General features: G+C 34.9%; 4 protein-coding genes and 1 long non-coding RNA gene across 5 annotated transcripts; all 5 read right to left on the reverse strand.

Moving 5' to 3' along the window:
- Window positions 1-1,266: 1,266 nt before the first annotated feature.
- LOC124454161 (calumenin-A-like) lies at window positions 1,267-4,587 on the reverse strand. The gene is made up of 6 exons (XM_047004969.1): window positions 4,330-4,587; window positions 3,583-3,681; window positions 3,099-3,159; window positions 2,715-2,809; window positions 1,973-2,062; window positions 1,267-1,516 (listed from the first exon to the last, which is right to left on the reverse strand). The coding sequence occupies exons 1-6, from the start codon at window positions 4,585-4,587 to the stop codon at window positions 1,412-1,414; spliced, it is 708 nt and encodes a 235-aa protein (XP_046860925.1). The 3' UTR covers window positions 1,267-1,411.
- A 3,155-nt stretch (window positions 4,588-7,742) lies between these two features.
- On the reverse strand, window positions 7,743-9,044 carry LOC124454729. The gene is made up of 4 exons (XR_006951585.1): window positions 8,813-9,044; window positions 8,632-8,700; window positions 8,429-8,475; window positions 7,743-8,028 (listed from the first exon to the last, which is right to left on the reverse strand). It is a non-coding gene; the product is annotated as an uncharacterized LOC124454729 (long non-coding RNA).
- A 403-nt stretch (window positions 9,045-9,447) lies between these two features.
- Window positions 9,448-14,404, reverse strand: LOC124454162 (MAP kinase-activating death domain protein-like). Its single transcript, XM_047004970.1, has 6 exons — window positions 14,282-14,404; window positions 13,327-13,543; window positions 13,036-13,143; window positions 11,285-11,449; window positions 10,448-10,520; window positions 9,448-9,626 (listed from the first exon to the last, which is right to left on the reverse strand). Exons 1-6 carry the CDS (start codon window positions 14,347-14,349, stop codon window positions 9,448-9,450), a joined length of 810 nt encoding a protein of 269 aa, XP_046860926.1. The 5' UTR covers window positions 14,350-14,404.
- A 246-nt stretch (window positions 14,405-14,650) lies between these two features.
- Window positions 14,651-19,816, reverse strand: LOC124454728. Its single transcript, XM_047005499.1, has 7 exons — window positions 19,766-19,816; window positions 18,571-18,743; window positions 18,157-18,216; window positions 17,940-18,039; window positions 17,188-17,368; window positions 15,817-16,081; window positions 14,651-14,887 (listed from the first exon to the last, which is right to left on the reverse strand). Exons 1-7 carry the CDS (start codon window positions 19,810-19,812, stop codon window positions 14,712-14,714), a joined length of 1,002 nt encoding a protein of 333 aa, XP_046861455.1. The 5' UTR covers window positions 19,813-19,816; the 3' UTR covers window positions 14,651-14,711.
- A 41-nt stretch (window positions 19,817-19,857) lies between these two features.
- Window positions 19,858-21,604, reverse strand: LOC124454163 (MAP kinase-activating death domain protein-like). Its single transcript, XM_047004971.1, has 2 exons — window positions 21,595-21,604; window positions 19,858-20,144 (listed from the first exon to the last, which is right to left on the reverse strand). The coding sequence occupies exons 1-2, from the start codon at window positions 21,596-21,598 to the stop codon at window positions 19,858-19,860; spliced, it is 291 nt and encodes a 96-aa protein (XP_046860927.1). The 5' UTR covers window positions 21,599-21,604.
- Window positions 21,605-26,204: the final 4,600 nt, after the last annotated feature.

A 26,204-nucleotide genomic window follows, 5' to 3' on the forward strand; every position in this document is an offset into this window, starting at 1 on the left:
CATTTGCTCTATGGTAGAGTATAATTTTTATTAATAGATATAATTACTTAAAGTGGTGTGTGGTGAAGCCAATATTTTGCAATTGCAACATTACGATCTCTAATTTGGTAAATAACGCATATATATTACCAATTTTTATGATTGTTGCATATATAATTGATAATTATAGTTATAACATCCAATTTATGATTGCTTTTACAGGAATTTCATTGTGAAAGAATAAGTCAATTTCATTATAAACCATATAAAACCTCTTATTTGATGCGGATGTTGTTTAGCTGCATCGATTGCATCCCGCTCTCAGAATTCTTCACCAGTAGTCGAGATTGGCAGAATAATAGTATCTATTTAGTCCACCATTATGAATTCGAGCAACATGTTTACATGAAGGATTGCGTCCAAGTCGAGGTAGGGTAACATAACCATTCATATAATCTCCAAATGGAAATAAAAAGATAGTTGACATTTGAAAGAATTATGTCAGTTATTATCTATTCAAACCTTAAGATTTAAGAACCAAACGAAAATACGTCTTATGTATAGGTTCCGCTTCACAGGGCCGTAGAAAAAGACGAGGAAAACAATTTATCAGTGGAAAGTCACCAATTAAAATACGCAGCTTTCCAAGGATGGATGGATATTTTTTCGTTGGTGCCATCTACAACTGCATATTGGCAACAGTAAAGACGAAAAAAATTAGCCTGTTATAGCTTGATTATAGTATCAATCACGGTTTTATCACATGATAGACCCATGCATTGTATTAATTGTCAGTTTGCGGAAAAGGATGTGCATACTTTGAAAAGGCTTATTTATCAATTTTGAATAGTTATAACAATATCAGCTGCCAGAACATGCGACCTTTAAGGGAGATCATATTTAATGACTCTTCAGTTCATTCTGATCATGTTGACAAATGCGGAAAACATTTACTAAAGATTCATGGGAGAAAGTTTGGCAGCAAAATAAATGGTTTGAACACGGGAGTATTGTTACATGTTTGTGGATGTGGATCGTCCTGAGAAGGACTGTTGGTGTTGATATTGACTGACGTTTCTACAAACTAAGCTTTAGGGTCGAGAAAACTCTGCAAGATGTCATCTTTCAAGAAGTCATCTTCACAGCTTTCTTGACTCTGAAGATGACTCCCGCTAAGGTTGTCGAAGCTTCAATCAACAACAACGACAACAGTCCTTTTTAGGATTCTACTAACCTGGACGATCTACATCCACAAACTCGTTAAATTTTCTAACGTTAAATATGAAATTAGTCACTTTCATTGTTTTATTCATCAAACGCATAGTTATTACAGCGTTTTTTGTTTTTACTATTGTTTGAATGGTATTCGTGTGCATATTTACACGCAAACACATTTTCCCAGGAATTAATTATTTACATGATATTGGCAATATTACAAATCTGGATTTGGTTTGAGAAGTTTTCCAAAGTGCGTCGCTTTACTTCCGACGAATGCCTCATATCTGTTCACAACTTCATCGTAGGTCAACACATGATCCTGCAGAATAATGATAATTTATAAATATATATATAATATATATATAATTATAATTTATAATAAGAGACCAAACAGTTAGAGAGTTATGTATATCTTACATCAGTAGTGTGCCAAGAGGCTAGAGTACATATCTATATAAGATTATGATGGACTTATATAGTTCTAGTAGATCTTATAAGTTACATGCATAGCTAACATGGGTGGGAGGGGAGGCTACTGTATTAGCTTCCAGTGAAATCAAATGTGATTACGTATTGTACAGTACGAATATATGAATGGCACCCCCTTCTTTCCCCCAACGTAGCATTTTAAGTCTTAAGATTTCACAAGCATGCAATTAATTATTTTATACGTGAAGGTCTAATAAAAATGGCTTTTCACTTACCTATCCTAATCACATGACTATCAGATACTCAATAAACTTTTCTGAAATATTTATCAACATTTGGAGCTTACCCTGTTTAAATCAGCTTGGCTCAAAAGATGCATTGCTTCATTACTGACCGTATATGCGTCATTAGGGAGAACCCAAGGAGCTAACTCGTCCTAGAATTAAATGTTCGTAAGTGCAGTATAACTGTTTACAAAATACGGCATGAATTCGTGACATAAATGATCGTGATATAAATTATCGCGACATAAATTATCGTGACATAAATTATCGTGACATAAATTATCGTGATATAAATTATCGTGATATAAATTATCGCGACATAAATTATCGTGACATAAATCATCGATTTTGACTATTTAGGAAGTCTTGCCTTCTATGTAAATTATTGTAGTGGTTCAGTTATTTTGACATTTTTTCCGCCTCAGATTCAACAAAAAGACCTCAGTTAGAACAATTCTTGATATCATGCTCAGCCATATACAGTTATTATAATTATCATACCTCTGTGTGGCAATCTTAATTGTGATTGACTAATAACCAACAGTTAATTGTTTTGTTTTGCCACTTAACCCCGTAACAATTAATAAAAAGTTAGTTGTTGCTTTGAAAATTATTAATCTTTTTTTAGCAATATACTTTACGCTTCATACTTTTGGGAATAACAATTGAACGGACTTTCTATCTCATTGAGCATTCGCACTTAAATTGAAGTGCAATTAATCTATCTTTTCCAAAAATGCAGTAATACTGGACTTTGAAAAACGCACTTCAAATTGTAGTTTTTCCATTACTCGGTTAACCAACCTTGCTCAATTTTCCATCTTTATTTTTATCAAGAGGAGCAAACTCGCCCGCAGTAGCATAGAGATCTAAATCACTAAGTCTTCCAGCACTACCACCTATAAAAATATTGTAATACATGAAATTTTTTACCTTTTTCACGAATTCACAGATTTAACGAGAACGGAATTTCAATTGAAATTGTTTACTAGAATATGGCAGCAATATTAAAACTTTTATCTCCTTCCTCAAATAAAATTACTTATTTAAAAGCGATTCAGACCTTCAGTCAAATCGTTACACAAATTGTTTTAAACTCTTTGTAATAAGTGCTTCAATAAATTCTTTATAATTATGTTTGACAAACAAAAATAACGGATCGATACTGCAAATATAATAGTTTCCAACCTGAAAATTCTTTGAGAGATAGCAATCCATCATTGTTTGTATCCAGAGCCTCTAAGTTTTCCTTAATAAAACAAATTTTCACTGTAAATGACGTGGAGTTAATAATAGGGTTAGTTCTGTCTCTTTAATGGTGTAAATCGGCGGAGAACTCAGAGAATGGTAGCTCTGCTGATTAAAGTTTCAAACTTGAATGAAACAATCCAATTTTTTGCAAACATTAAAAAAACTTGCCTCATTAAATTTCACGCAATATTTAGTAAGCTTCTAAGTTATAAACTTCCCAATTGTGAGCAAATTACAGACGTCACTGCATGCATAAATTATAGATGTTGTCCACGGTAGGCAAAGCTTAGCTATATTCATTGCAATACAATGAATATAAGTCACTGGTGTTGGTATGACATTGACATATACTGTTAAATAATTTTAAATAAGGTTTTCAAAAGATACGAAGATTCATTATTTTTTCACCTCAGCTTCTTACCTCGGCAACAACATCTGTCATGTAAGAACTTTCTTCGAGATGCAAGAAAAATATCAGTTCTTCCCTGCTTAACTTACCATCACCATTCATGTCTGCTTTCTAAGAGCATAAAGAATAAAATTTGGAATCATGAAGGAGAACCGTTCACATAGAAACTAGTCTATTTGTATAAAAATCTCTTTGTAATTTAAAAGATATCTTTAAATAAGTAAAAATTTACTCCACAATGGTGCATCAAAAACATGCAATAGAAGAGGGTAATAGTCGTTATAGTATTGAAATCTTGTTAAAGACACAAAGACAACTAAAGTCTTTATAATTTTCAAGTTAGGTGTGTGCGTAATGACGTTTTACTTGTGATGCACGAAAATTTGTAAGCAAAAAGATTTGTTAATACGGGCTGATACCATTGAAATGGCCAATATAAGCTAACTTAAGTTTTCTAATGTCTACTTTAAATAAACCATCGATTATGAGCGGCATAAAATATTTATAACTATAAATAAATAATGTAAATTCTCATCCCTAGCTCTCAAGTGAATACATACATTGAAAGTAAGCCAACAACCGAAAAACTAGTTATTTTGCCATGGTTACAAAGCCACAATCGTAGTTTACATTTTCCGTTATCTCAAGAGTACTCGTGCGTTGTTATGGAAACACAAAACTTACTAAATTCCTCGAGGTGTTTTAAATACCTACAACAAGATTTTCCCTATTGCCCACTCTTCATTTATAGATACTTACATCAAAACGTCGTTTTTCTGAGTCCAGTATATTTTTCTTTTTTGGACTGTTTGCAACGGAATATCTTGCCACATATTCATTCCATGAGATATGATCGTCTTTGTTCATGTCCCATTCCTTTAAACGATCGTTCGTATTCTTTAATGAATACCGTTTCATATTACTCTCGATCCAGTTCTCCATCTCGTGAGTTGTGATCCTTCCATCTTTATTTACGTCAATCCTCTGCAATTTGCCTAAATTAGAAAGAGTTTTCATTGACTTGTTACCTTTTATATTATTTCATTAATTCTAATGGCCACACAACAAAGCTTAGCTCAAACTTTAAAGCAAGGAAAATTTTTTCGACTTCTCTTATCTGATGCCTTAATCTACCTCCCTGCAGGTATTTTTTTTTGAAACAATAGAAGTATTCAATCACCTCAGTCTTTCCTTAGCAAACATCTGGATCGAGATTATCAAACTTTAGCTTCATCTCGACCCAGAAATATATCGTGATCATACGCTGTATCGTGTTCGGCACTATCACTGTAATGATCGTGCTTGGATAAAGCTCCTCTAGGAGCTGATGCGATTGGTGGATTATGCTGTACATGGCTTATGATCGAAGGACAGTAAACCACCAGAAGCAATACAGAAACCAGGGACACGCCATTCCAAAACATAGCTGTTTCGTTCAGAGTTGGTGAATGCTTTGTGATGTTCACTTTCAGATAAAGATAGCGATAATGAATTGCATTCTGCTTTAAATAAAGTCAAGGAAAATATCACAGCAAAGTTTCTTTGTAACATTACAATGTCATGGAAACGTTTGTCTGATGCAAATGGAATGGTGATTGATATCTTTGATATTTTCTTTGACCAACTTTGCTGTCTAAGATTGACAAAGTTTTTTTAAAAAAGCAAATATTTTACAAGGGTGTTTGATATTAAACACAAAACATGCCTGTCTCCTTTTAGATGACTATAGTTTCTTTCAATGCCTGCCAATGGGCGTATTTAAATGATCGTAAAGTTTGTGTTATGCTTTCGTCAGATCTTATAGAGTTGACGTTAAATTTCGAGTTATTTAGGTACTGCAAGTAATTAAAAAACCCTAGAAACTAAGCTAATGTTAAAGTGTTAAAGAGACAAAATAATTTGCTGCCACAAATTGAATCACATAAATGCAAGACAGAAAGCGCATTCGACAAATACAGGTGACTCCAGGTTTGCGAGACCAGGTCATTTCAAACATGTCACGGTGTTTTGTCATCACATTTTAAGGAAATGGATAGGTAGGGCATTAATTTTATAAACTGCTTTACATGAGGTAATGATCTTAACTCAACTCAACTCAATCTATTTCCAGTATCATTAAACCAGATTAAACCTTTCAGCCAGAAGAAATCATAACTCTATATAAAATGAAGGAAAGATGAAATAATTGATTGAAATCATAAGAACTACTCATTTGCTTTTACATAAAAATTTCTTCACCTAGTTTCTGCACTGTACATAGCTCTAACTTTTTAAACAATGTTGCTTTTATATCATGTTAACATGTTTGTGCGTAAAATTTCAACATTGGGAGGCAAGGAGATCATGTATTATAATCGTGGAACAGCTATGCTAAAGCATGAAAGTAAACTTAGAATTACTTAGAGTCTCCTCAACCCACGTTTCTCTATACTTTTCTGTCGGCCAAATAAAACCTTTTGATCAATTATTTCTCTTTGTGTCCAAAATTTCTTTGTATTTTTTTCCTTCTTGAAAGTCTTTCACATAAAATGAAACATGAATTTTTAATGCTTTTTGTTTTACTTGCAAATGACGTACGTAAACAGAGCACGTTTCAAAGTTTCTTTGATAAAATGAGAAACAAAGCACGGTTTTGACAAGTTTGTAAAAATGTAAAAAATGCGTAGCTGTCAATGAAACATGTTGTTGCTCGAGGTAGATATCCATGCTTGTGATGAAAACTTCAGGTTTGTAAATTATTGTCAAAAAACTAAAATTTTAAAGCTTTCATGATGAAGGGAGCAATACATTTGTGATCAGTTTTAAGTATCAACAACAATTTAATGTACTTTCATCAACTTATGCAGGAAGTTAGCATAGCAACAAGATTATAAGCTATAAGGAATACACACACAAATTCAACCTAAGCATTCTTATTTTTTACGAGTAGTTTAAATAGCTAATATACTATAAAATATGCTGAAATAGCTAAATTTTTCATATCTTTAAAGAAAAACAAACAAACACAGAAGTAAGTACATAAAAAATTAATTTACGTTCAAAAGGCGTAAGTAGCTATAGCAACTCTTTTCGTTGTGAAAAAACAAAATAATTCAACAAAAATATTGAGCTAGTTTCATATCTCATAGCTCATAGTTCCAGTTTACAGCTAGTAAAGTTGAAAATCACTTTGTCTGCCATATATTTATCGCGACATGACCATGTAAACTATAATCATGTTCTTCATTGTTTCTCAATGCAGGTTCATTTCTGCGTGGGAAGAAATTATTTTCAACAATGAACAGAAAACAAAACAAGTAACAAAACGTCTCAGTCGAATAGATTTGTCAAAGATTGGTAAACGAAGCAAAATGGAGCAATTCTTTAAAACAATGACAATCAAAAGTTGGCATTAGCAATAGAATCGCGTTAATATTCAGTGTTTATCGAAAGCATTAATTTGTTTTTATGTTTTCAAAGAGAAGTTGTGTTTCCATGGACAAATATCGTACGCTGTGATTTTACATCTGGTGCAGAAAAACAGACAAGGCATTGCAAAAACAAACATCTTCAACAGCACTACACGAAAATCGAAAATTTTCTGAAGACCTCAAACAGGGTTACGTACAATAATTGCAAGTGTGCGAATTTAACCCCCTTTCTTTCAATAAATTTAATATTCTTTGTCCGTTTTCAGCAGTAGATTTTGGTAATACAAAATTTACGAAAAAGCTTTCCCATTGAGCAAACGCATGCGCAATGATAACGCAAGTGGAATTAACGTATGCGCAGTAACGTACGTGCAAATGTTTGAAATTTCAGGATTTGGTAAGTAGCTATAGAGTATAGGTCAGCGCCTTAACAAAAACGCGTACAAAATCCCAGTAGAAATGATTTACTTTACTATTTATCTTTCTCACGTACATTGTATTTGTGGAGAGTATTTTACTGCATTTATGCAAAAACTACCTTGTTTTTAATCGATAGAAAGTTAAATTGTTTCAATGTACGATTTAAAGTTCGCTCCCTTGTTTTACAAAAAACTCTTACGAGCAACTTAAAAAACCAAAGATGCAGGAAGTGATTTTACATTTTTTTGAATTTAATGCCGAAAAAGCATTGAGCGCAGAGATAAGAAGTTCAAAAATGAGTTCGACAGATGCTGCAAAACTACTATGGTGACTACAGAGGGGTTTGACACAAGAGAAGCCATCACGTGATTTGTATTGACGTATACATGCTCGAAACACGTGGACATTTCACAAACAATAACTACTAAGAACAATAAAATCTAGATAGCTTACATTATCTACATTATATATATGTTCATTTTTGTTAACTAGCTACGTATGATTGGGTTGAATTGGGTATGAAGATGTAAGTTGATGAATACTTTTCCGGTCATGAACGAACTTGTAAACCTCTCGATGCGGCAGCATACGAGAAAAGACAGAGAACAGCATAACAGACATCGCTTGCCTATAAATATGAAAAGATGAGGTCATTTTCATTGCACGTATATCTTCTGTGTGAAAATACTTACATAACCAAAATAACATTAAATATAAACCACGTGATCAAGGAAGAAACAATACCAAATAAGGCCTTATGGACTATTTGCTTGTTTACTCAATCAATAAAAAGAGAGTTTTCATAGGAACTTTGGAGTGACTAGTAATAAGATTATTATAGAAATATTTGGCATAAATGTACACACAACTTAAATATATTGTGCATCCATCTGTCCCTTTTTATAAGTCAATAATGCTACAACAATCCTGATTATTGTTTATTCGAAACAATATTCACCCTACCCTCCTTATTTCGCTAACAAACCAAAAGAGTGTAATAATTGAGAATGATCTTTCAAAAAGCCTACCATGGTTGATTTGAATTTGTGCTGAATTTCTTCTTGGGTTATGGGATCTGGTAAATTGAAACAACAATAACATAGTTATTGAAGTTGGTATTTTACTGGCATTCATTCAGTCAACAGTTCATTATCAATGAAGATGAGAAAAGTTCAACCAATAATTTAATCAATGTCCATATCACATTCATGAATACACAATGAATACAAACCAAATTCATCAATGACAAGAATTCCTCGTTGAGTGGAGCAGTTTTGATGCGATTCAGATGAAGGTGGATCTTAAAATAAAATCATACGTACGTAGATACATTGCGAGCATCTTATGATAAAGAGGATCACTGAGGGGATATCAACTACATTTACCACTATGTCATAAATAAACAAATTGACCTGTTTATCTTTAAATTTAACAGTAATTCCATCCAAAGAAACTTCGAGAATACCAACTTGACCACTTTCAACGTCCTGCAAAACTTATAGTCTTCAATGAGTTTCTACCAACTCACATACAACAACTATTACAGAACAACAAAATAAACGCCTTTATAGTATTTAAAATGAGTTTGCAATAATGTGAAAATGCATGCGTTGATTCGTATATCAGAAAGCATGCAATTTTTAATTAAAGTATACGATCCAGAGAGAAGCTTGACCATTGAGAAATATGCAGTTTCGTTAACATTTAGACAGTACTTTGCGACGGTATTACGACCCAACATAGTCTAACAGACGGGACGGGAAGGGCGGGTGGCTGAATGGTTAATTGCGTGAGCTAAGCCAGACGGCGCGGGTTCAATCACGGCTCGTGGCACATCTGGAATGTGTATGTAAACCTTGCCCGTTTTGACCAAAAGCTTTTCATGTGAGGGAAATTTGGTAGAGGAACACTATGTCCTCGGATGGACTGTATCTGCATCTGCAATGTTGCAGCCTTGTCACATTATGTGTCACGCTGATATTCATGTTGTAGTTGCGTGAAAGGTACGTGAGTGATTGTAGTCAGGTCAGCTGCCTTCACTATAATTTCAGTAACCAGGATGTTCCATTTTGTGTGGAACCCTCATACGTCGAAATCGACGGAGTCCATTATTATTATTATTAGGGCTACAGAGAATTACATCTACGACATCCCAGAAAGCAGGCAATTCCAGTTCAAGTGAATTATACACCATACTTTGTGCAGGAACTTTCCACCAAGTTGGACCTATATAAATTTGATAATATATTATGGAGTCATGTGATACATTACAGTATACGTTCGACTGCTTTCTACAAGTTTCCTGAACGTTAATGACACTAATTTCAACAAGTTGTAAACAGAGCTGTTGGTGCAAGAAGAGAAGTGGGATGAGATTATGGGTGACCAAATTACACAGTATTTTAAAGTTCTATATCACCCTCAGGGAAACAAACAATTTAGATAGAGTTGACGATTTTAAGAACATTTGCAATAGATTTTATAAAAAGATTTTATAGATCTTCCCTTGACTTTTATGACTCAAAACACTTCTCTCGTGTTTGACCACGAGGTGCTTGGACTGAGTCCACGCGATAGAGAACGATGCCTTTTAACGCTGTAGCATTATAGTGCTAAATCAATAACAAGCAGCTAATGGTAATACACAAAATTAATAAAAAATAAATTTCCTCGACTTTGCTACAAATGTCATTACAAAATACATCGTTAAAAGCTGCGCTTTCCAATGTACGTCAGCACCGGTGAACTGAATAAACCAGTCACAGAATCTCACGGTCAAACATGAAGAAGCAAACTTTGAGTCGCAAAAAAGTCAAGGAAGATCAAATTTCGACCTTATAAAGCTCAGCTTCGGTCGGCAGATAACAATGACTTGGTCTGAATAATTCTTGATATCATGCTCAACCTCATCTAATGATTGCTTATTATATGATCAAAATATTAAACATAGCTATCATAATTCACCGACAGCACACGAATAATAAAGTCAATAATTATAAATTTTCAAGCATTTTTAGTTTCTTAAGCAACTTTTGTGAATTTCATACCTGATTTTAAGCCCCGCAATCTTTCAGCAGCCTTCTGCATCGTAGCTTTTATACAAAAATACAAAGCTCGGCACTATAAATGCAATAAAAAAGACATTTAAAAATATCCAACATAAAAACTGCTGGACGCTACGCCGTTTGAAATAAAGCAAATGCATTTTAAGACATTTTTTAAAGTTGACAAATGAAATTTTGTGTCCCAGTTTCTAAAAATACTTTGAACATGCTCTATAGACCATTTTTACTCATTTCTTAGGGATCAACATGCCAAAGGAGGAAGCGGCCATCTTGGCGTACCAAACCACCAAACCACAGAATAAGAATATACAGAAGAGTCACTCGTGTCGGAACCTTTGACGTTTTTGTCCTCGCGCATGTCGTGCCGCGCATGGTTGCCGCCATTATTCCAGCCAGATGATTAGGGTTTTTGACTTTTTCCAAACCTTTAAAATGATCCGAAGTCATTTCTTAAGTCAAAATATTCTTGAATTCAATATTGACTCATGTAATTTTAATGGTTGGAAACAGCTGAGAAATCCTAATTATCCGGCTGGAATAATGTCCGACATGAGGACACGTTGTACACCTGAGTGACCCTTCCGTATAATCATTATTCTGTGAACAAACCAAGGAACTTCTTGAAATTTCTTTTCAAATGATACACAAACATGGCAGCAATGACGTCAGAAGAAAAAATCTACAAGATCGTTGCACAAACGCGGAAAATATTTTACGCTTACAAATGGGATACGTTTGAAATGCTTCACAATTAAAATCTTCGGTAAAACTTCGATAGAATTTCTTCGCACAAGCAATAACTACTATATGGATAATGACCTTTCTAGTGCAAAATTTGTTTAGTTGAGTATCTTGTCCCTGTCTATACCACAGACATAACATCTTTGTCTTGGGCGAGTACGTAATATTGACGAGTTTTTCATACCACCATCGCTCGATAATGGTTCCGGATGGCGCTCGCAACAAAATACAATCATCGTAAACCTTAATAAATGCAAGTATGTCAATATTTCACGACAAACATGGTTAAAAAAAAAACAACATAAGTGTGTTTGTACAAGATGTCATATGGGATGAACATGCATCCAGAAAAATTTTCAGTATATAAGAGTTTTATCAAGATGGCGACTAGTGAGTTGAATTGGTATGAGACTTAATAAGAACGGATTAGCTACACGGAGGTTAAATGTAGTTATTCAGGCAATCCCAGCCGTTCAGAATATTGATTACAATTGAATGCTAATGAGTTAAAGTTGTTGATTCAAAACGCTTTTCATTCTGCAGCACACGAGAGCTGAGCTAAAGTTACTCATGCCCGTTAGCTCAGGCGATACTCGCTGTGTGCTGATGAATTTTACTGAGTTTTAAGGCTCGTGCAACCTTTTCTCGCATATCAAGCATGTTTGGTTTGATATTTTTGGCCACGCAAGGCAAAAAACTCACCATAAAGTAAATGGTTTGAACCTGGAGTATGTTATTGATGATCGTTCAGTTAATAAAATTCTAAGCAAAAGATGACGCTCGACAACCCAGCGGTAGTCATCTTCAGAGTCAAAGCTAAGGTTGTCGAAACGTCAGTCTACAACAACAAAAACAGTCCTTCTCAGGACTTTATTAACCTGGACGATCATCAATTACAAACATATAAAAAACTCACCGTTTGCGCTAAATGTGAGCTAGGTGCTCACGTATAACTAACTAAAGAACCAATAGTAATGCGTCTATTCATGTCGTGAACAAACAGCAAAATATCGATTACAAACAGGTGATGAAAGAATACCCATTCATGTTTTTACTCGCTCAAGTAAATATTTTCGAAAATTTCATGATTTTATGAGAATAAAGTCGAGAATAAAGTATGTTTTAACGTTCAACATGGAAATAGTTTTATCCCAAAGATTTTGTCACTTGTCTGCTTTAATTCCTTTGCGATTTCTTAATTCATACGCAATTTAGCCTTTTTGTATTTTAAAGTCTGGCGAGCTTACAACAAACACTCAGTGGTAGTTTAGCCATGCGTCAACGAGTTTGTCAATGACTTAAATTTGTCTAACATGTTCTCGCTCATCAATTCGTTTGTAGCGGTAGCCTTTTCATTGCTGTTTGTTTGCGAGATAAAAGGACGCATTACTATTGGTTCTTCAACTGGCTCAGCTAGTTGCTCACATTCAGCGCAAGCGATGAGTTTTTTCCCTAGCGTGGCCAAAAATATCCAGCATGCTCTATATGCGAGAAAAGGTTGCATGAGTCGGAAAGGCCGTCGATAGAACGTTCAATTTTTGAGGGGAGGGTTGTTTATTTATATTAAATAGTGCCCTACTTCTTTCATCTAAATATCAATGCAGTTTCAAAGGAAATCAATCGGGGACAAATGAATATATACGTATGAATGAAAATTCTCCAAATTTACGGTTCTATAGACGGCACTGCTAGCCAGTGCAACAAAATTTATATAATTAACTTACATGTTTGTAAAAGTCCTTCTCAGGACTTTATTAACCTGACGATCATCATTACAAACATGTAACGATACCCCTGGTTCAAACCACTTACTTTATAAATTAACTTACTTCCATAAAATAAACGTCTCCAACAAGATCACCACCACAATGGACAACAAATGTCTTCTTCGTCATTAAACGACTGCAATCCTCTATTAAATCAATGTCATTACCTCGCTAGTAAAAGAAAAGAAAAAAATTGATCAATGCTCATGTTTGAAAACGAAGAAAACAATTGTCATCACACTACGTAAAAAACAAATGTTTTCTTCGTCATTAAACGACTACAATCCTCTTTTAAATCAATGTCATTACCTCGCTAATGAAATAAAAATGCATGACAAGTAACAAAATAATTACCAAGTAAGATAATTTTGACAAAAGCTGTCCAATCAACTGGCTTTGCGTCATTCCGATATGAGCTTTACCGATGATTCGACGAACTTTCTTCTTAATATCACTTTTGTCTACATCAAGTTGAATCATGAACGCAACGATGTTGTACAAAGTCGTTCCCAGGACTTTATCCTCGTCTTCTTCCAAACGCTTCTGTTCTAGTTTGCCCAGAGATCGATATCTTGAAAGGGAGCAAAGTACAATTGCATAAAACAAGTAATGAAAAACAATGCACGAGTTTTATTTTTTGATGCAAGTTGCAATTAATTGATATTCTATTAAAGCTTTATTTATATTGAGTGCACCGCATTTCTGATAGTGTGATGAACCGAGGAAAGCTGTCTAAAATCCGAAGTTTAAACTCAAGTGTACACTCAATATGTTGAGCATTTGCACACCTTGCTAAGTTGTGTTGAGAGTGTGAGTTATCGAGAGAAGTTTGAAATTTTGCACGTAGAGTTTAAGAAATATAGAAACCGTAAAACAGCCTTTCTTAATCCTACATCATCCTACATTAGCCTTTCTTAATCCTACATAATCCTACAATCCTGTATTATCCACTTCTAAATTTATATATACACGTACAGACAGACCGATAAATACACAAAAAGAGAGATAGAAAAGTTGGACAGGTAATGTATTAAAACACGCTAACTTTGTCAAAGAAACTGCATTCGCGTAGTCAGTTTGTTCGTGCTATGTAAATTTTCTATTATTCACTCACTGGAAAAACAATAGCTACATTTGTAAAGAAACAGATACTTCTATTGAGAAATTCTAATTTACATAGCATGAACAAATTTCCAGGTTGATTATTTCACTGACGTCACTGAGGAATTGCAAACTAAGGAACTGTCAATAGCGCAAAGAGGAATTGTAATAATTTTCTATTGAATTCAACTAAAGTAAAACCTTATACCTTTCAATCATTTCGCCATGATCTTGATTCATTCCCAAGGCATCGCGTTCCGCATTCACAGTGTCCATAAACAAATGTTCCAAAAGTCCATGTTATCCCACAACGTCGATCTTTCCCCAGCAAACCCTGAAACAAATATTTCCTTCCCGTGTTTCCGGTGCTTTCGTCACTTACGTCGATGAGCTCACTGTTCAAATACCTATAACCCTTACTGAGATCGCTTTTCCTTTCAAGTAAATCAATGTTAGGTAAACATGGGACCGCTCGTGGTTGTAGTTCGGTGACATTCGCATATGAGCAATTCGCGGACTTCCGGAAGGAGATCGTACTCTCCATAGAGAAACTATCTTCGTTGCTACCCGCAATAATAGCGTCTCAATATTTGAATATTTTCGATCTAACACTCTGTGTTTAATGTCTGATGGAATATTCACTCCAGTGAAGTCACTTTGTGTACGAAATAGTTGCAAACGCTGAAAATATGTTTCTTCGTTCTTTCCCCGTATTTTCGAGGCTTTGTTTGCGTCAATATCTGCTCGGAAGCCTCACTGGCATCACAATGACCGCTGTCCTGTTCGCTGTCGCTAATTACCAGCGTTGATCGATCTTAAGTAAATAAGGAACGTAATAACATTGTGTAAAGTGTTCATGACTCAAAATTTTATCACAAATTTGTTTCATTGTAACCTCTTTAGTAGAATTGACTTATTTTACTTTATTCTACATACATTATCCTTATTCGTTGTGCAAATGACATCGTCACGAAATCATACAGCATAACAATATTTTGAAGATCGTCAATTTTTACAATTTTAGAATTTTATCATCAACATGTACAGATGAATATATTTTGTAAATGTGTCAATATTAGATATTTTTGCTGACGGTGGACAAAATTATCCTTACCAATGCTTATTATGCAATGTGATGTCATAACGATGTCATTTGAATATTGAAGAAAAGTTACATATCTCCAAAAGAAATAAAATAAGACAATTCTATTAAAAAGTCATAAAGTCATTTAAATTTTTTACTAAGCTAAAGATATTAATGAGATAATTCGCATTTCTTGACAATTTAAGCAATTGTTTCATGAATTGTTTCATGATTGTTTCATCCCGTTGAGTCCCATGAATCTTTCAGGTTCAGAAACAATTGCTTAAATTGTCAAATGCGAAGATCATATCTTCATTTAATTTCAAACACTGCACTGCATATAACATTCTTTCAAAAAAAATTATGGTATAATTTGGTGTCGTAAACACATTAACATTAAGCAAAAAAATTCTATCTGCAAACAATCTACATACATGAATGATTTTCTCAACAATGTTCTAGATGAGAGCAATCAGATTAACTAAAAAAGACAACGTGATGTATCCAAAATAGGATGTGGTGTATTAACAAAAACATTTAATACCCAATCCTAACTACGTAGCTACAACGTCACTTTTTGTGCATAAATAAATTTTTAATTAGAATGAGATAAAACCTTCACGCATTCGCCACCGAAAGATTTCAAATATTTCACTTACCTCCACTGCCATTGGCTGAAACAGTTGCATCGGAGATATCCGATAGGTTTGAAAGACTTTCTGTTGGTGATACCCGTAGAGTTTCCTCTTGTGCCGCGTTGAAATTTTTAATTTCACGACCATAATAATGCGTGTGAGCAAGTCGGAGAAAATGATATGCTGACGTCACTCCACCCAATCCAAAATTCGATAAACTGATTTCCAAGCCGGATACAACTCCTTGCAAAACGTCCAACATTCCTCTTAACACATTCTTGTTTATACACTGTAATAAAGTATGTTCATTCATTAATTGCATAACAACCGTCGACAATAGACAACTTGCATTATTACCTCCCTTTATAGTCACGCAAATGAAAACATTGCAATTGCATGAGAGTTTACATGAGAAAACAATTTGCGTGGTTTAAAGCTTTTCGTAATTCCAGCAAAAGGCGTGTTAATTCTTGCTTTTTCAGTTAGACGAGGTTTAGTTTGAGAAGGTTTTGTGGCTTTCGGAAAAATAGTTGGCAATCGATTTAAATATCGAATATCGAATCGTCTAGCGTAGATTCGCCGCGACTTTCTGAGCTAGAAGTTTCCTGACGACGAAGTTCTCAAAGAACTCAGGCCTTCAGTTGTACTTCTTAACTGAGAAACGTGACTAAGAACAGCATTAAACACAATTTTGCTAGGTGGCCATATTGCAATGTTTTCGTGTGTATGACTACTAAGTGACGTAATAATGCAAATTGTATATATATATATATTTATATTTATATATGAATTTACCCGAATTTGTTTACATTGTGAATGCTTGAGTCAATTACTTCCAAACTACGGTAGATGTATCACTGTGCCTGTTTGTATCAGTTTTAAATAAACGTAAACAAAAGTTGTTCATTTGATAATGTACTCATCTTCAAGTCAAAATTTTGACTCTAAAGATTACTACGCGCTAACGTTGTCGTACGTAGTTACAAAACAAAACAGTCCTTCTCAAACTTTATTAACCTGACGATCATCATTTACAAACATAACGATACTAGGGTTCAAAATTTACTTTGTAAAACAAAACTGTTCATTTTAAGGAAATAACTCTTTCGATAACTTAAATAATATAATCTCATTTTACTACGAACTCGTATTCGCCCTTTCATTGACAAACGTACGTAGCTTTATACAAACAAACAATTACTAAACTTAGAATTCAAAGAGTACGAGAAAAACTAACGTTAACTTTCATTGACAAAGTTACGTAGCTACTTATACAAACAAACATTACTGAACTTAGAACTAGAAAGAGTATTAGGCAAACTATACGTCGTCGCACTTTCATTGACAGCCCCGTAAATCTGCGTAGTTGGAAAAGAAACACAAAGTTTTTCTCACCTTGTCAGAAACTATGTCGGATTTCGTTTTATCAGAGATCTCTCGGAGGAAACAATTGACGACTTTTTGTCGACACAACTCCTTAATCATCAAACCTCGTAAACGTTTCTTCTTGAACATTCCAACACCGTTGGCGTTGAGCACCGAATTCACGACGTCATAAAGAAACTGTTGATCTTCCCTGCCATGGTACAAACAAAAAAATAATGATACAAACACGAGAAATGAATTGCTAAGAGTACCACAACTATATGGATATTCAGAGCTAAAAATGACGGTCGAATACTCTTTGGTCAACTTAATTTTAGCTCGGTCAAAGTCGATTTTTGACCGGTGACTAACTCGTACGAAAAACTTGCCCGAAATAACGTGAGACTGAAGATTTTTAATACACATCAGATCATCCGAATTCACGTGGAAAAAAATTTCGGAGGCGACAGATCATCGTATTAGACGTTCTATGCACTTCATACCTTACCATACATCGCCTTACTAGCTACGTATAATGCTTGGGGGGTAAGGCATGAATATGGGACAGGTAAAGTAAAACTTGACAGGGCAGCAAGCATTTTGATCCGTCATTGTCCGTTAACCGGCCATTATTTTGAGCTCTGGTCGTTTTTGCACAAGAATTAGGAAATTTGTAACTGCATGGTTTGTGCTAATTTGTAAAGTTAACGGTACATTTTCAAGGGCGATTACGTTATTGACTGGAGCATCTGAGGTTCTATAAAAAGCAACATCGTACTTACCCTGTTATATTTTCACTGCTGACAGGTTTGAATAATGAATTAGCCTGTAAACTCGCAAGTTTCGCGTCCATTTTGCCAGTTTTACATTGAGTTTGTAATGCTGGTTAACGAGAAAGAAAAAAAAAGCCATTCGTACCACAAAATTTCTACAAGGTGAAACTATGTTTTCCTTTGCAAGATCTTTCACCAAATACGATTGTCATTCAGTAAGACTTACTCTTGTCATTGCAATGATTGACACTTTCACGATCAGATCGACCGTCATTCACATCATTCACTAAAACCAGATAATCATACCATGAGGCAGCACAGTGTTCGGATAAGTTTTGAAAAATAATCGACTATTAGTAGTATTGAACTATACCATTTATGGAACGCTACCTGTAATACAAAACCCTAATAATTTTTTGAATCCGCTATTTTACCCCAGACACGCGTGTGTAGTCAATCAATTTTCACTCCGCGAGAGAATCTCGAAACACTTCACACGCGTGTATGGGGTAAAATCTCGCCTGTCTGATTTAAGATTTGGCTTCAATTATTTGCTTCAGGTAGAGTTCCGTATTTTAGTTCAATGATCTGTGCTCGACATTAAGCAACATAGTTGAGCTAAAGGCAACAAAGCACTAACCATCAGATTTAGTTTGTGCAGACATGTCAGAGTTCGCAGCTGGATCGCTTACGTCACTTGATTCCAACGATTGACGACGATTGTTTTGAGGAGAAGGTGGGTTAGAAACGGAATATATCTCGTCATCATTACAGTCCTCATCCTCCTCAAATGATGATTGTTTTTCAAGAACTCTATAAGACGTTAAATTTATATGTTAAAATATGGTGTTTCAAAAGTTTACGCTCTCCCGATTAAATCAATGCAAATAATAAACAGAGCAAAGATTAAAGTGTTTTTTTTATGATACATATGAGTCGTAGCTACGACAGTTTTTAAGGTACGTGTAGTTGTGTCTGAAACCACATCAGCGTTCGATGAAAAAATTATAATACAAACAAGCTAAACTTCAAATTTTTTAATACTTTAAGAATAAAAAAAAACATCCACTGGCGAAATGATTCTATTTACTAACAACAAAAACATTTCAAACAACAAATGACATTTCTAGTGAGGTGGGGGGACTCGTTCTCAAGGTAATACATTTCTAGTGAGGTGGGGAACTCGTTCTCAAGGGACAACATTTTTAGTGAGATGGGGGAGACTGTTCTCAAGGCACGACATTTCTAGTGAGGTGGAGGGGGCGGGGACACTCAGTTTCTCAAGGCAAGACATTTCTAGTGAGGTGGGGAGGCTCGTTCTCAAGGGACAACACTTCTATTGAGGTTCGAGAGTATGCCAACCAGAATACTTTGAAAATTTAGATCGTTAGAATTTTCTAAGGTGAGTCCCACCCATTCAAAAGTCAAGAATGTTTAAAGCTGGGAAGTGTACAGTACAGATATCTCTTAAAATATTAGTGGTTTGACCCTCGTGTACACATACCCTGTGGGTCCACCACTGCTCGTTACAATAATCAACGTTGGTAAATAGTTTACTACGTTCATCATCCACTGCTCGTTACCAATGATACGTCATTGCACGATGCAATAAATCAATAATGATGGTAATAGCATGACGTAAAACGTCACTGACAGGATACGTCATTGCATAATGAACATGCAAAACGAAATTAGATGGCTATGAATGATGGTCAAGTAGCATACGTCAACATGACGTCACTGACAGGATACGTCATTGCATAATGAACATGCAAAATAAAGAAATGGCCAGATGGCCATGAATGATGGTCTAATTAACATGAGAAACATCATATTTAGTTTCATTAATCAAGGTGTTAGTAACGTCTTGAAGATTTGCCATGCAGTTAGGGTTGGAGAATCTGCATCTGAGGGGTAAACGGTGGTTTCAATGATCCCGAGGGGTTTCGCCATGAATATCCCCACGAAACATTTCCGCTACGGTATCGCTGACGGATGAATAACAACTACTACTGTCGTCATCTTCAATACTACACGATCTTAGTCTATCGGAATCATCACTTTCATACATATCGTGGAGTAAATCCATTTCATAATTACTCCATTGCGCATCGCATAACGTGGATTCAGGATCATAGGCTTTGAAGTTTAATTTATCCAGTTTATAGTTGTACCAACGTGGTTTATCGCCAACTAAATGTGGGTCAGTTATACCTAAAGATGACATAGATACGTTGTAGTTATGAATACAAACATAACGCTAAGGTACAGAAAAAACCCACCTAATAGCTATTTTAACGCAAAATGAGAGCCAGCTATGAGTCCAGCATGGAGGAAAACGCTTAGGTACAGAAAAAAATATACTTTCTAATAGCTATTTTAAGGCAAAATGAGAGCCAGCTATGAGTCCAGCACGGGGACAAACGCTAGGGTACAGAAAAACACTTTGGTAATAGCTATTTTATGGCAAAATGAGAGCCAGCTATGAGTCCAGCACGGAGGAACAAACGCTAGGGTACAGAAAAAAAACACTTGGTAATAGCTATTTTATGGTAAATGAGAGCCAGCTATGAGTCCAGCACGGAGGGACAAACGCTAGGGTAGCCAGAAAAAGGACTGGTAATTGCTATTTTATGACAAAATGAGAGCCAGCTATGAGTCCAGCAAGGGAAAACGCTAGTACAGAAAAACCCACTTGGTAATAGCTATTTTATGGCAAAATGAGAGCCAGCTATGACTCCAGCATGAGGAAGTCCTGTAAAATTATTTAAGAAATGAAAAATTTATATATCGAATTTAAAGAAAACGTTTAAATTTTTCCTCTAAAATGTATTCATGATCGATTTGCAAATTCTCTTTGACTGATTAATTGTTATGATTGATTCGATTGGTTGAACTCAGATGTGTTTTGCACAGGTTAGACCAATAATCGCACGCGTTTCAGTCACTGAGATTAAAAACATGACTTCCCACGTGAAACAGGTCTTTGAGTAAATGGTTAGAACCCGGGGTTATCGTTACATGTTTGTAAATGTAGATCGTCCAGGTTGGTATAGTCCAGAGAAGGACTGTTTTGTTGTTGTTGACTGACGCTCGACAACCTTAGCGGTAAAGTCATTTGCAGAGTCAAATGAGGAGTAAACGTCAGGTTAGCCGTATTTGTTATCTGGTTCTTACATCATTGTATTGTGTGTACAAGAAATGTGCATTGTCGTTGTGAATTAGTGTGAAGTGAAATATTTTTATTTTTAGTTGTGATGTGTGATTTAGGTGTGATGTTTTTAGTTGTAATGTGTGGGTGTCAATTGTCTATTGTCATTGTGAATACAAATGAAGTAAAACCAGATAATAAATACGGCTAAACCAGACGTTTACCCTTTATTTGACTTGAAGATGACTACAGCTAAGGTTGTCGAAACGTCAGTCAACAATAACAAAAACAGTCCTTCTAGGACTATACCAACATGGACGATCGACATTTACAAACATGCAACAGATCCTTGAACTGACTACAAGAAAAACAATACGCTATGACCAAGAGAACTTTAACTTCACATAAAATAAATGACTTTGCTTTTCGAGTATTAATTTTAAGCTTCTGGCCTATATTTTATAAAACTGCAATCAATAATAAATCTTTATAAAACAAAAGGAAAATACTCACCCATTTGTATTCTTGTAGACAATATTCGTTGGATAAACTAACCATTCGGCAAGGTATTCAACGTTCTTTGAAGAGAAAAAATTTCATCAATTATTGACAACATTATAAAATCATTTATACCTGTCACAAAAAAAAGCAAAACAAGAAACTAAAAGAAACTACGATGACCTTCTCATAAAGAATCTAAATAATTATCATTAAAACCTTTAGTCAACTGAAATGAAACAAGATAAATTAGCTGATGAAATGTGTAAAAGCCTGAATTGAAAACTGAATTATGAAAAGGATAATCGAAAAATGTTTTTGAGAAATAAATATATGACAACACATATTAGCAAACAAAGTTAATACTAAGAAAGGTTTGTATACAACTGAAAGCGAGAATGGCTTGAAAATCATGTATAATTTGTCGTTAATATAGATTATTGAAGTGAAAGAGGATTAACATCAAGTATTGAAACAATCAAGTGAAAACGGGTGTAAAAATCTCAAGCTTTAGCAATAATCAAATAAAACGCTTTCGTACGTAGACATGATTATATGTATGTCCAACCTGTGTCTCAACAAGTTTCATCACAAATTTCGAGACGCTTGGTAGCGACAACAAGAATGCATCTCTGAACGGCAACAACAGGTCTCGGAAAAGTCGTAATGTTCTAGTATGTTCCTGAAGTTTGCCGAGGACATTTTGAAGCCAAACACGCCTCTGATCGCATATCAACAGCATCGACATCATTGCCATAGACAATATGATTACTGTTCAAACCAAGCGGGATTTTATTCCATAATTGTTCCGACCAACTGTTACTCATCGACAATTGACTATCTAGGTTAGGTATTGTCTGTGGTGGTACTGATAGCGAGGCAATGGCCTACAAGTAAAAGAAATAGAATTAGTTATCATTCAAAATGTACTATATGCACAATAGTGTCCCTGTGCTGGCTTACGTAAATAAATGGTCACAAGTAAAGAGCATTGTTAAGTCAAAACACGTGCATGTATATAAAGCTCACACAACTTGTGGCAGCAACATCCTATATCCTCCCAATCCCCACCCTCCTTGCTCCGTACACACACATAGAAATGAAAAACTCATCAAAATAGACATTACTCTTCTAAGATTTTTTCAGAATACTCGCTTCAGGCTGAGGTAAATCTGGTAGTTCATCTGCTTGAAATGGAACAGTGATCTATAAAAAGTATACGTAATCACAAACATGATTTGTTTTCCATGAGGCGACATATTTATTCACTAGGGCTGTTTACTTGAATCCAGTAACCGGGATTCAGCGAGGCGTAAAATGATTTTGTTGAAGAAAAGAAACTTTAAGTCCAAACTTACAACCTTTTCTTACAAGCGTCATACGTCATTTTAGTCGTAATTTTCAAACCCAGCTAAATTATTTGTTTTCGTTTTAAAGGTTTAGTGAATGTGAAAAGTCAGAGTATAGAGAAATTGCTCAAATAAGTTTTTGTTGTGAAGTATTTAATCTTTCCATTTACCAAAATTGATTTAAAGCTCCGCTGAACCGCGGGCTCATGTGAACAGCTCCTAGGTCTGCAAGATGATACTTCACAGTGAAACAATTGAAGCCCTACGTATGCATAGTTTCACCAGACAATGGAGTTCTATGAAATCGCATAAATACGATATCGTAGAAAATCCTAATTGCGTCGAAAACAGCTTTACGTATGTTTTATAACAGTGACGTGACTAAAGCAATACAATTTAACTTGAACAAAAAACGTCCGAATCCTCATACGTTGATGTGTACGTAACAACGTGGAAACCATCATACGCCGCACGTTAATGTGTACAACAACGTGGAAACCATCATACGCCGCACGTTGATGTACGTAACAACGTAGAAACCATCATACGACGCCCGTTATGTGTACGTAACGACGTGGAAAACCATCATACGCCGCACGTTGATGTGTACGTACAACGTGGAAACCATCATACGCCGCATCGTTGATGTGTACGTAACAACGTGGAAACCATCATACGCCGCACGTTGATATAACATATGTAGCTACTGCATTACGCATGTGTTAAAACGTGAATTGCTACACTACGTATTAGCCAGTAAAACCAGTAAAACCTATCAGTAAATTCTTCGTTTACAATCAAATGATGCGTATACGTACGTATAAAGCGAAATTATTGATGAGTTTCAAAACTGGAAATAATGCTTTACAGTACGTCATATGGGATCACGTACCAATGCTTTACAATTTTCATAAAAGAACGAGTTACGTCATCACAAATATAACAAACATTTCTAGCTACGTATTTAAGAAATAAAAGATGTTTACTGTGTTTGTACGGGCTTATGAAACCGAGGAGACCTTTGGAGAACTCAAGGGCAGATCAGTGCAAGCCCAAGACCAAAGGTTGAGGGTTGCACATGCTCAAGAGTTCTTACAAACGTCTCTGAGGTTTGCATAAGCCATGTAACGAAAACATCTTTTATTTCTTTATAAATAAAATAATGCAAAAAGACAAATATTTTAATTTTTCCTTCAAAATGTATTCATGATCATTTGCAAATTCTCATTGACTGATTGATTGTTTTGATTGATTTGATTGGTTGAGCTCAGATGCTTTGAACAGGCTAATGCAAACACAGCTCTTAGACCAATCAGCACGCATTTCATTGTGTTTATTTTATAAACATAGATGAATACTTTGCAAGTGAGCAAGCATTTACAGCTACGTACGTATATCACTTGCTAGCAAAACCTCCCAGCTGAATTAGCTGAGAGTTAGTAATATTAACACACAAATTTCAGTTTCATGCAAAAAATAGTATTGTAATGTGGTAATATTGTAAATATGGTATGTGCGAATTAGTTCAGAAATAACGATGTTTCTTTAGAGTCATAATGAAATCGATATTACGTTAATTATTGTATAGCGCAAATACCGAAATTACTTTAAACGTGAACAAATTCATATGATTTACGACAGTGTTTTTTCGTTAAACTGTTGATTTGCATACCGTTTGAAAAGTGATGTGCAATTAGGTTTCTGGATTACAAAAAACGATGTGCAAATTGCACATTGCACACCGTTAATTCGCACATAGAAATATGGTAATAAAAGCCCCACAACTGTTAAATGTCTGGCAAAGTTAATCAGATGTCAGATATTGCTGGATAAACACTTATTACATGTACTGGATATAGAATGCTGGTAAACCGGATCAGAACTTCCTTTTTGCAACATTTGTCTAGCATTTGCATTAGTGAAAATTATAAACATGACTTTTATGTTTGAGGTCCATAATGATTTTACAAAATATGTTCAATCCTGTGAATACCTTGTTTGAATGAAGATCAACAATCCAAAGATCACATGGATTGTGGAAATCTTTGGTCTTATTTTGAAGAAACTTGCTGGAACTCCAATAATGTAAGGTGTAGGAGCCAAAAGAAGCTGAAAATATTGATAATACGTAGAATAACTAAATAAATGCTTTTGTGTAAATACCAACTGAGGTATGCAAATGTTGGAAGATTAATGATTTTATTATGACCATAGTCAATAAAAACTCATAAAAATGGACAAAATTGTTCTGCATTATTCATACAACTAGGAAGTAAAGGAATAATGAACATGTCCAGAGGATATAATAGATGACATGGCCACATTGTCACAACAAGTTATTATAAACTCTGATTGGTGTCAACTGACAATTTTAATGAAACAGGCAAAATAACAAATAATTTACATTGATAAACATCAACATTAAACAACCTAAAATATCAAATAATTTGTGTATTTTGTAAAATGTCATTTTGTACATTGAAAACAACCTAAAATTATCAAATAATGTATTTTGTAAAATGTCATTTGTACATTGAAAACAACCTAAAATATCAATTGTGTATTTTGTAAACATTGTACATTGAAACAAACCTAAAATATCAAATAATTGTGTATTGTAAAATGTCATTTTGTACATTGAAAAAACCTAAAATATCAAATAATTGTATTTTTAAATGTCATTTTATATTATTGTATTGTTTAATACAACTTCAACACAACACTTTTTTCTTACAAAATGTCATTTGAGATAAACGATCAATTTAACTGTGGATGACAGGATATAAATGTGCAATTTTAAATCAACAAAAATGAAAAAACGTTTAGGAATTAAGTTGTTCCTCTCAACAAGCAAACAAACAACAAACAACATTTATATACCAGTAATAAATCCCTTTGCCAGGGGCTGACCGGTCCATGAATTTTCCACGCCAAACGTCTCTATCTCTGCCATATCTCTCGTTATACCCATCGCCTCATATCACTGTTCACAGCATCCATCCATTCTTTCGGTCTACCTCGTTTGCGGACTCCATCATCAACATTCATATGTACCGTTCTTAACAATTTCATGCACTTTCTTCTCCTCCTTTCCACATGCCCAAACCACCTCAAACGCTGGCGCTCTTACCCAACTCTCGATACACTCAACACCAACTCTTTTCTAATCTCTTCACTTTGAATCCTATCCATTAACCACACCACATCATCCAAGCATTCTCCCTTCCGTCGACGCCAATCTTCAGGTCCTTCTGCTTTCGGCGCCCAAACACTCTG

The sequence above is a fragment of the Xenia sp. Carnegie-2017 genome, unplaced genomic scaffold (genome assembly GCF_021976095.1).
Source record: "Xenia sp. Carnegie-2017 unplaced genomic scaffold, XeniaSp_v1 HiC_scaffold_3, whole genome shotgun sequence".
Classification (NCBI taxonomy): domain Eukaryota; kingdom Metazoa; phylum Cnidaria; class Anthozoa; order Malacalcyonacea; family Xeniidae; genus Xenia; species Xenia sp. Carnegie-2017.

Excerpts from the sequence above, each read along its gene's own strand:
- LOC124454161 (XM_047004969.1), bottom strand. The coding sequence starts at position 4,587 with ATGAAAACTCTTTCTAATTTAGGCAAATTGCAGAGGATTGACGTAAAT. Across the intron at positions 2,810-3,098 it reads ATCTCTCAAAGAATTTTCAG|GTGGTAGTGCTGGAAGACTT; the intron begins GTTGGAAACTAT and ends ATATTTTTATAG. Across the intron at positions 1,517-1,972 it reads GCCAAGCTGATTTAAACAGG|GATCATGTGTTGACCTACGA; the intron begins GTAAGCTCCAAA and ends ATTATTCTGCAG.
- LOC124454162 (XM_047004970.1), bottom strand. The coding sequence starts at position 14,349 with ATGGACACTGTGAATGCGGAACGCGATGCCTTGGGAATGAATCAAGAT. Across the intron at positions 10,521-11,284 it reads ACAAATTTTGCACTAGAAAG|TGCCGAGCTTTGTATTTTTG; the intron begins GTCATTATCCAT and ends TTGCATTTATAG. Across the intron at positions 9,627-10,447 it reads ATTGCGGGGCTTAAAATCAG|GTCCAACTTGGTGGAAAGTT; the intron begins GTATGAAATTCA and ends AAATTTATATAG.
- LOC124454728 (XM_047005499.1), bottom strand. The coding sequence starts at position 19,812 with ATGGCAAATCTTCAAGACGTTACTAACACCTTGATTAATGAAACTAA. Across the intron at positions 18,744-19,765 it reads ACCTTGATTAATGAAACTAA|AGTTCTTGAAAAACAATCAT; the intron begins ATATGATGTTTC and ends AACGTCTTATAG. Across the intron at positions 18,040-18,156 it reads CAATCATTGCAATGACAAGA|CATTACAAACTCAATGTAAA; the intron begins GTAAGTCTTACT and ends CTCGTTAACCAG.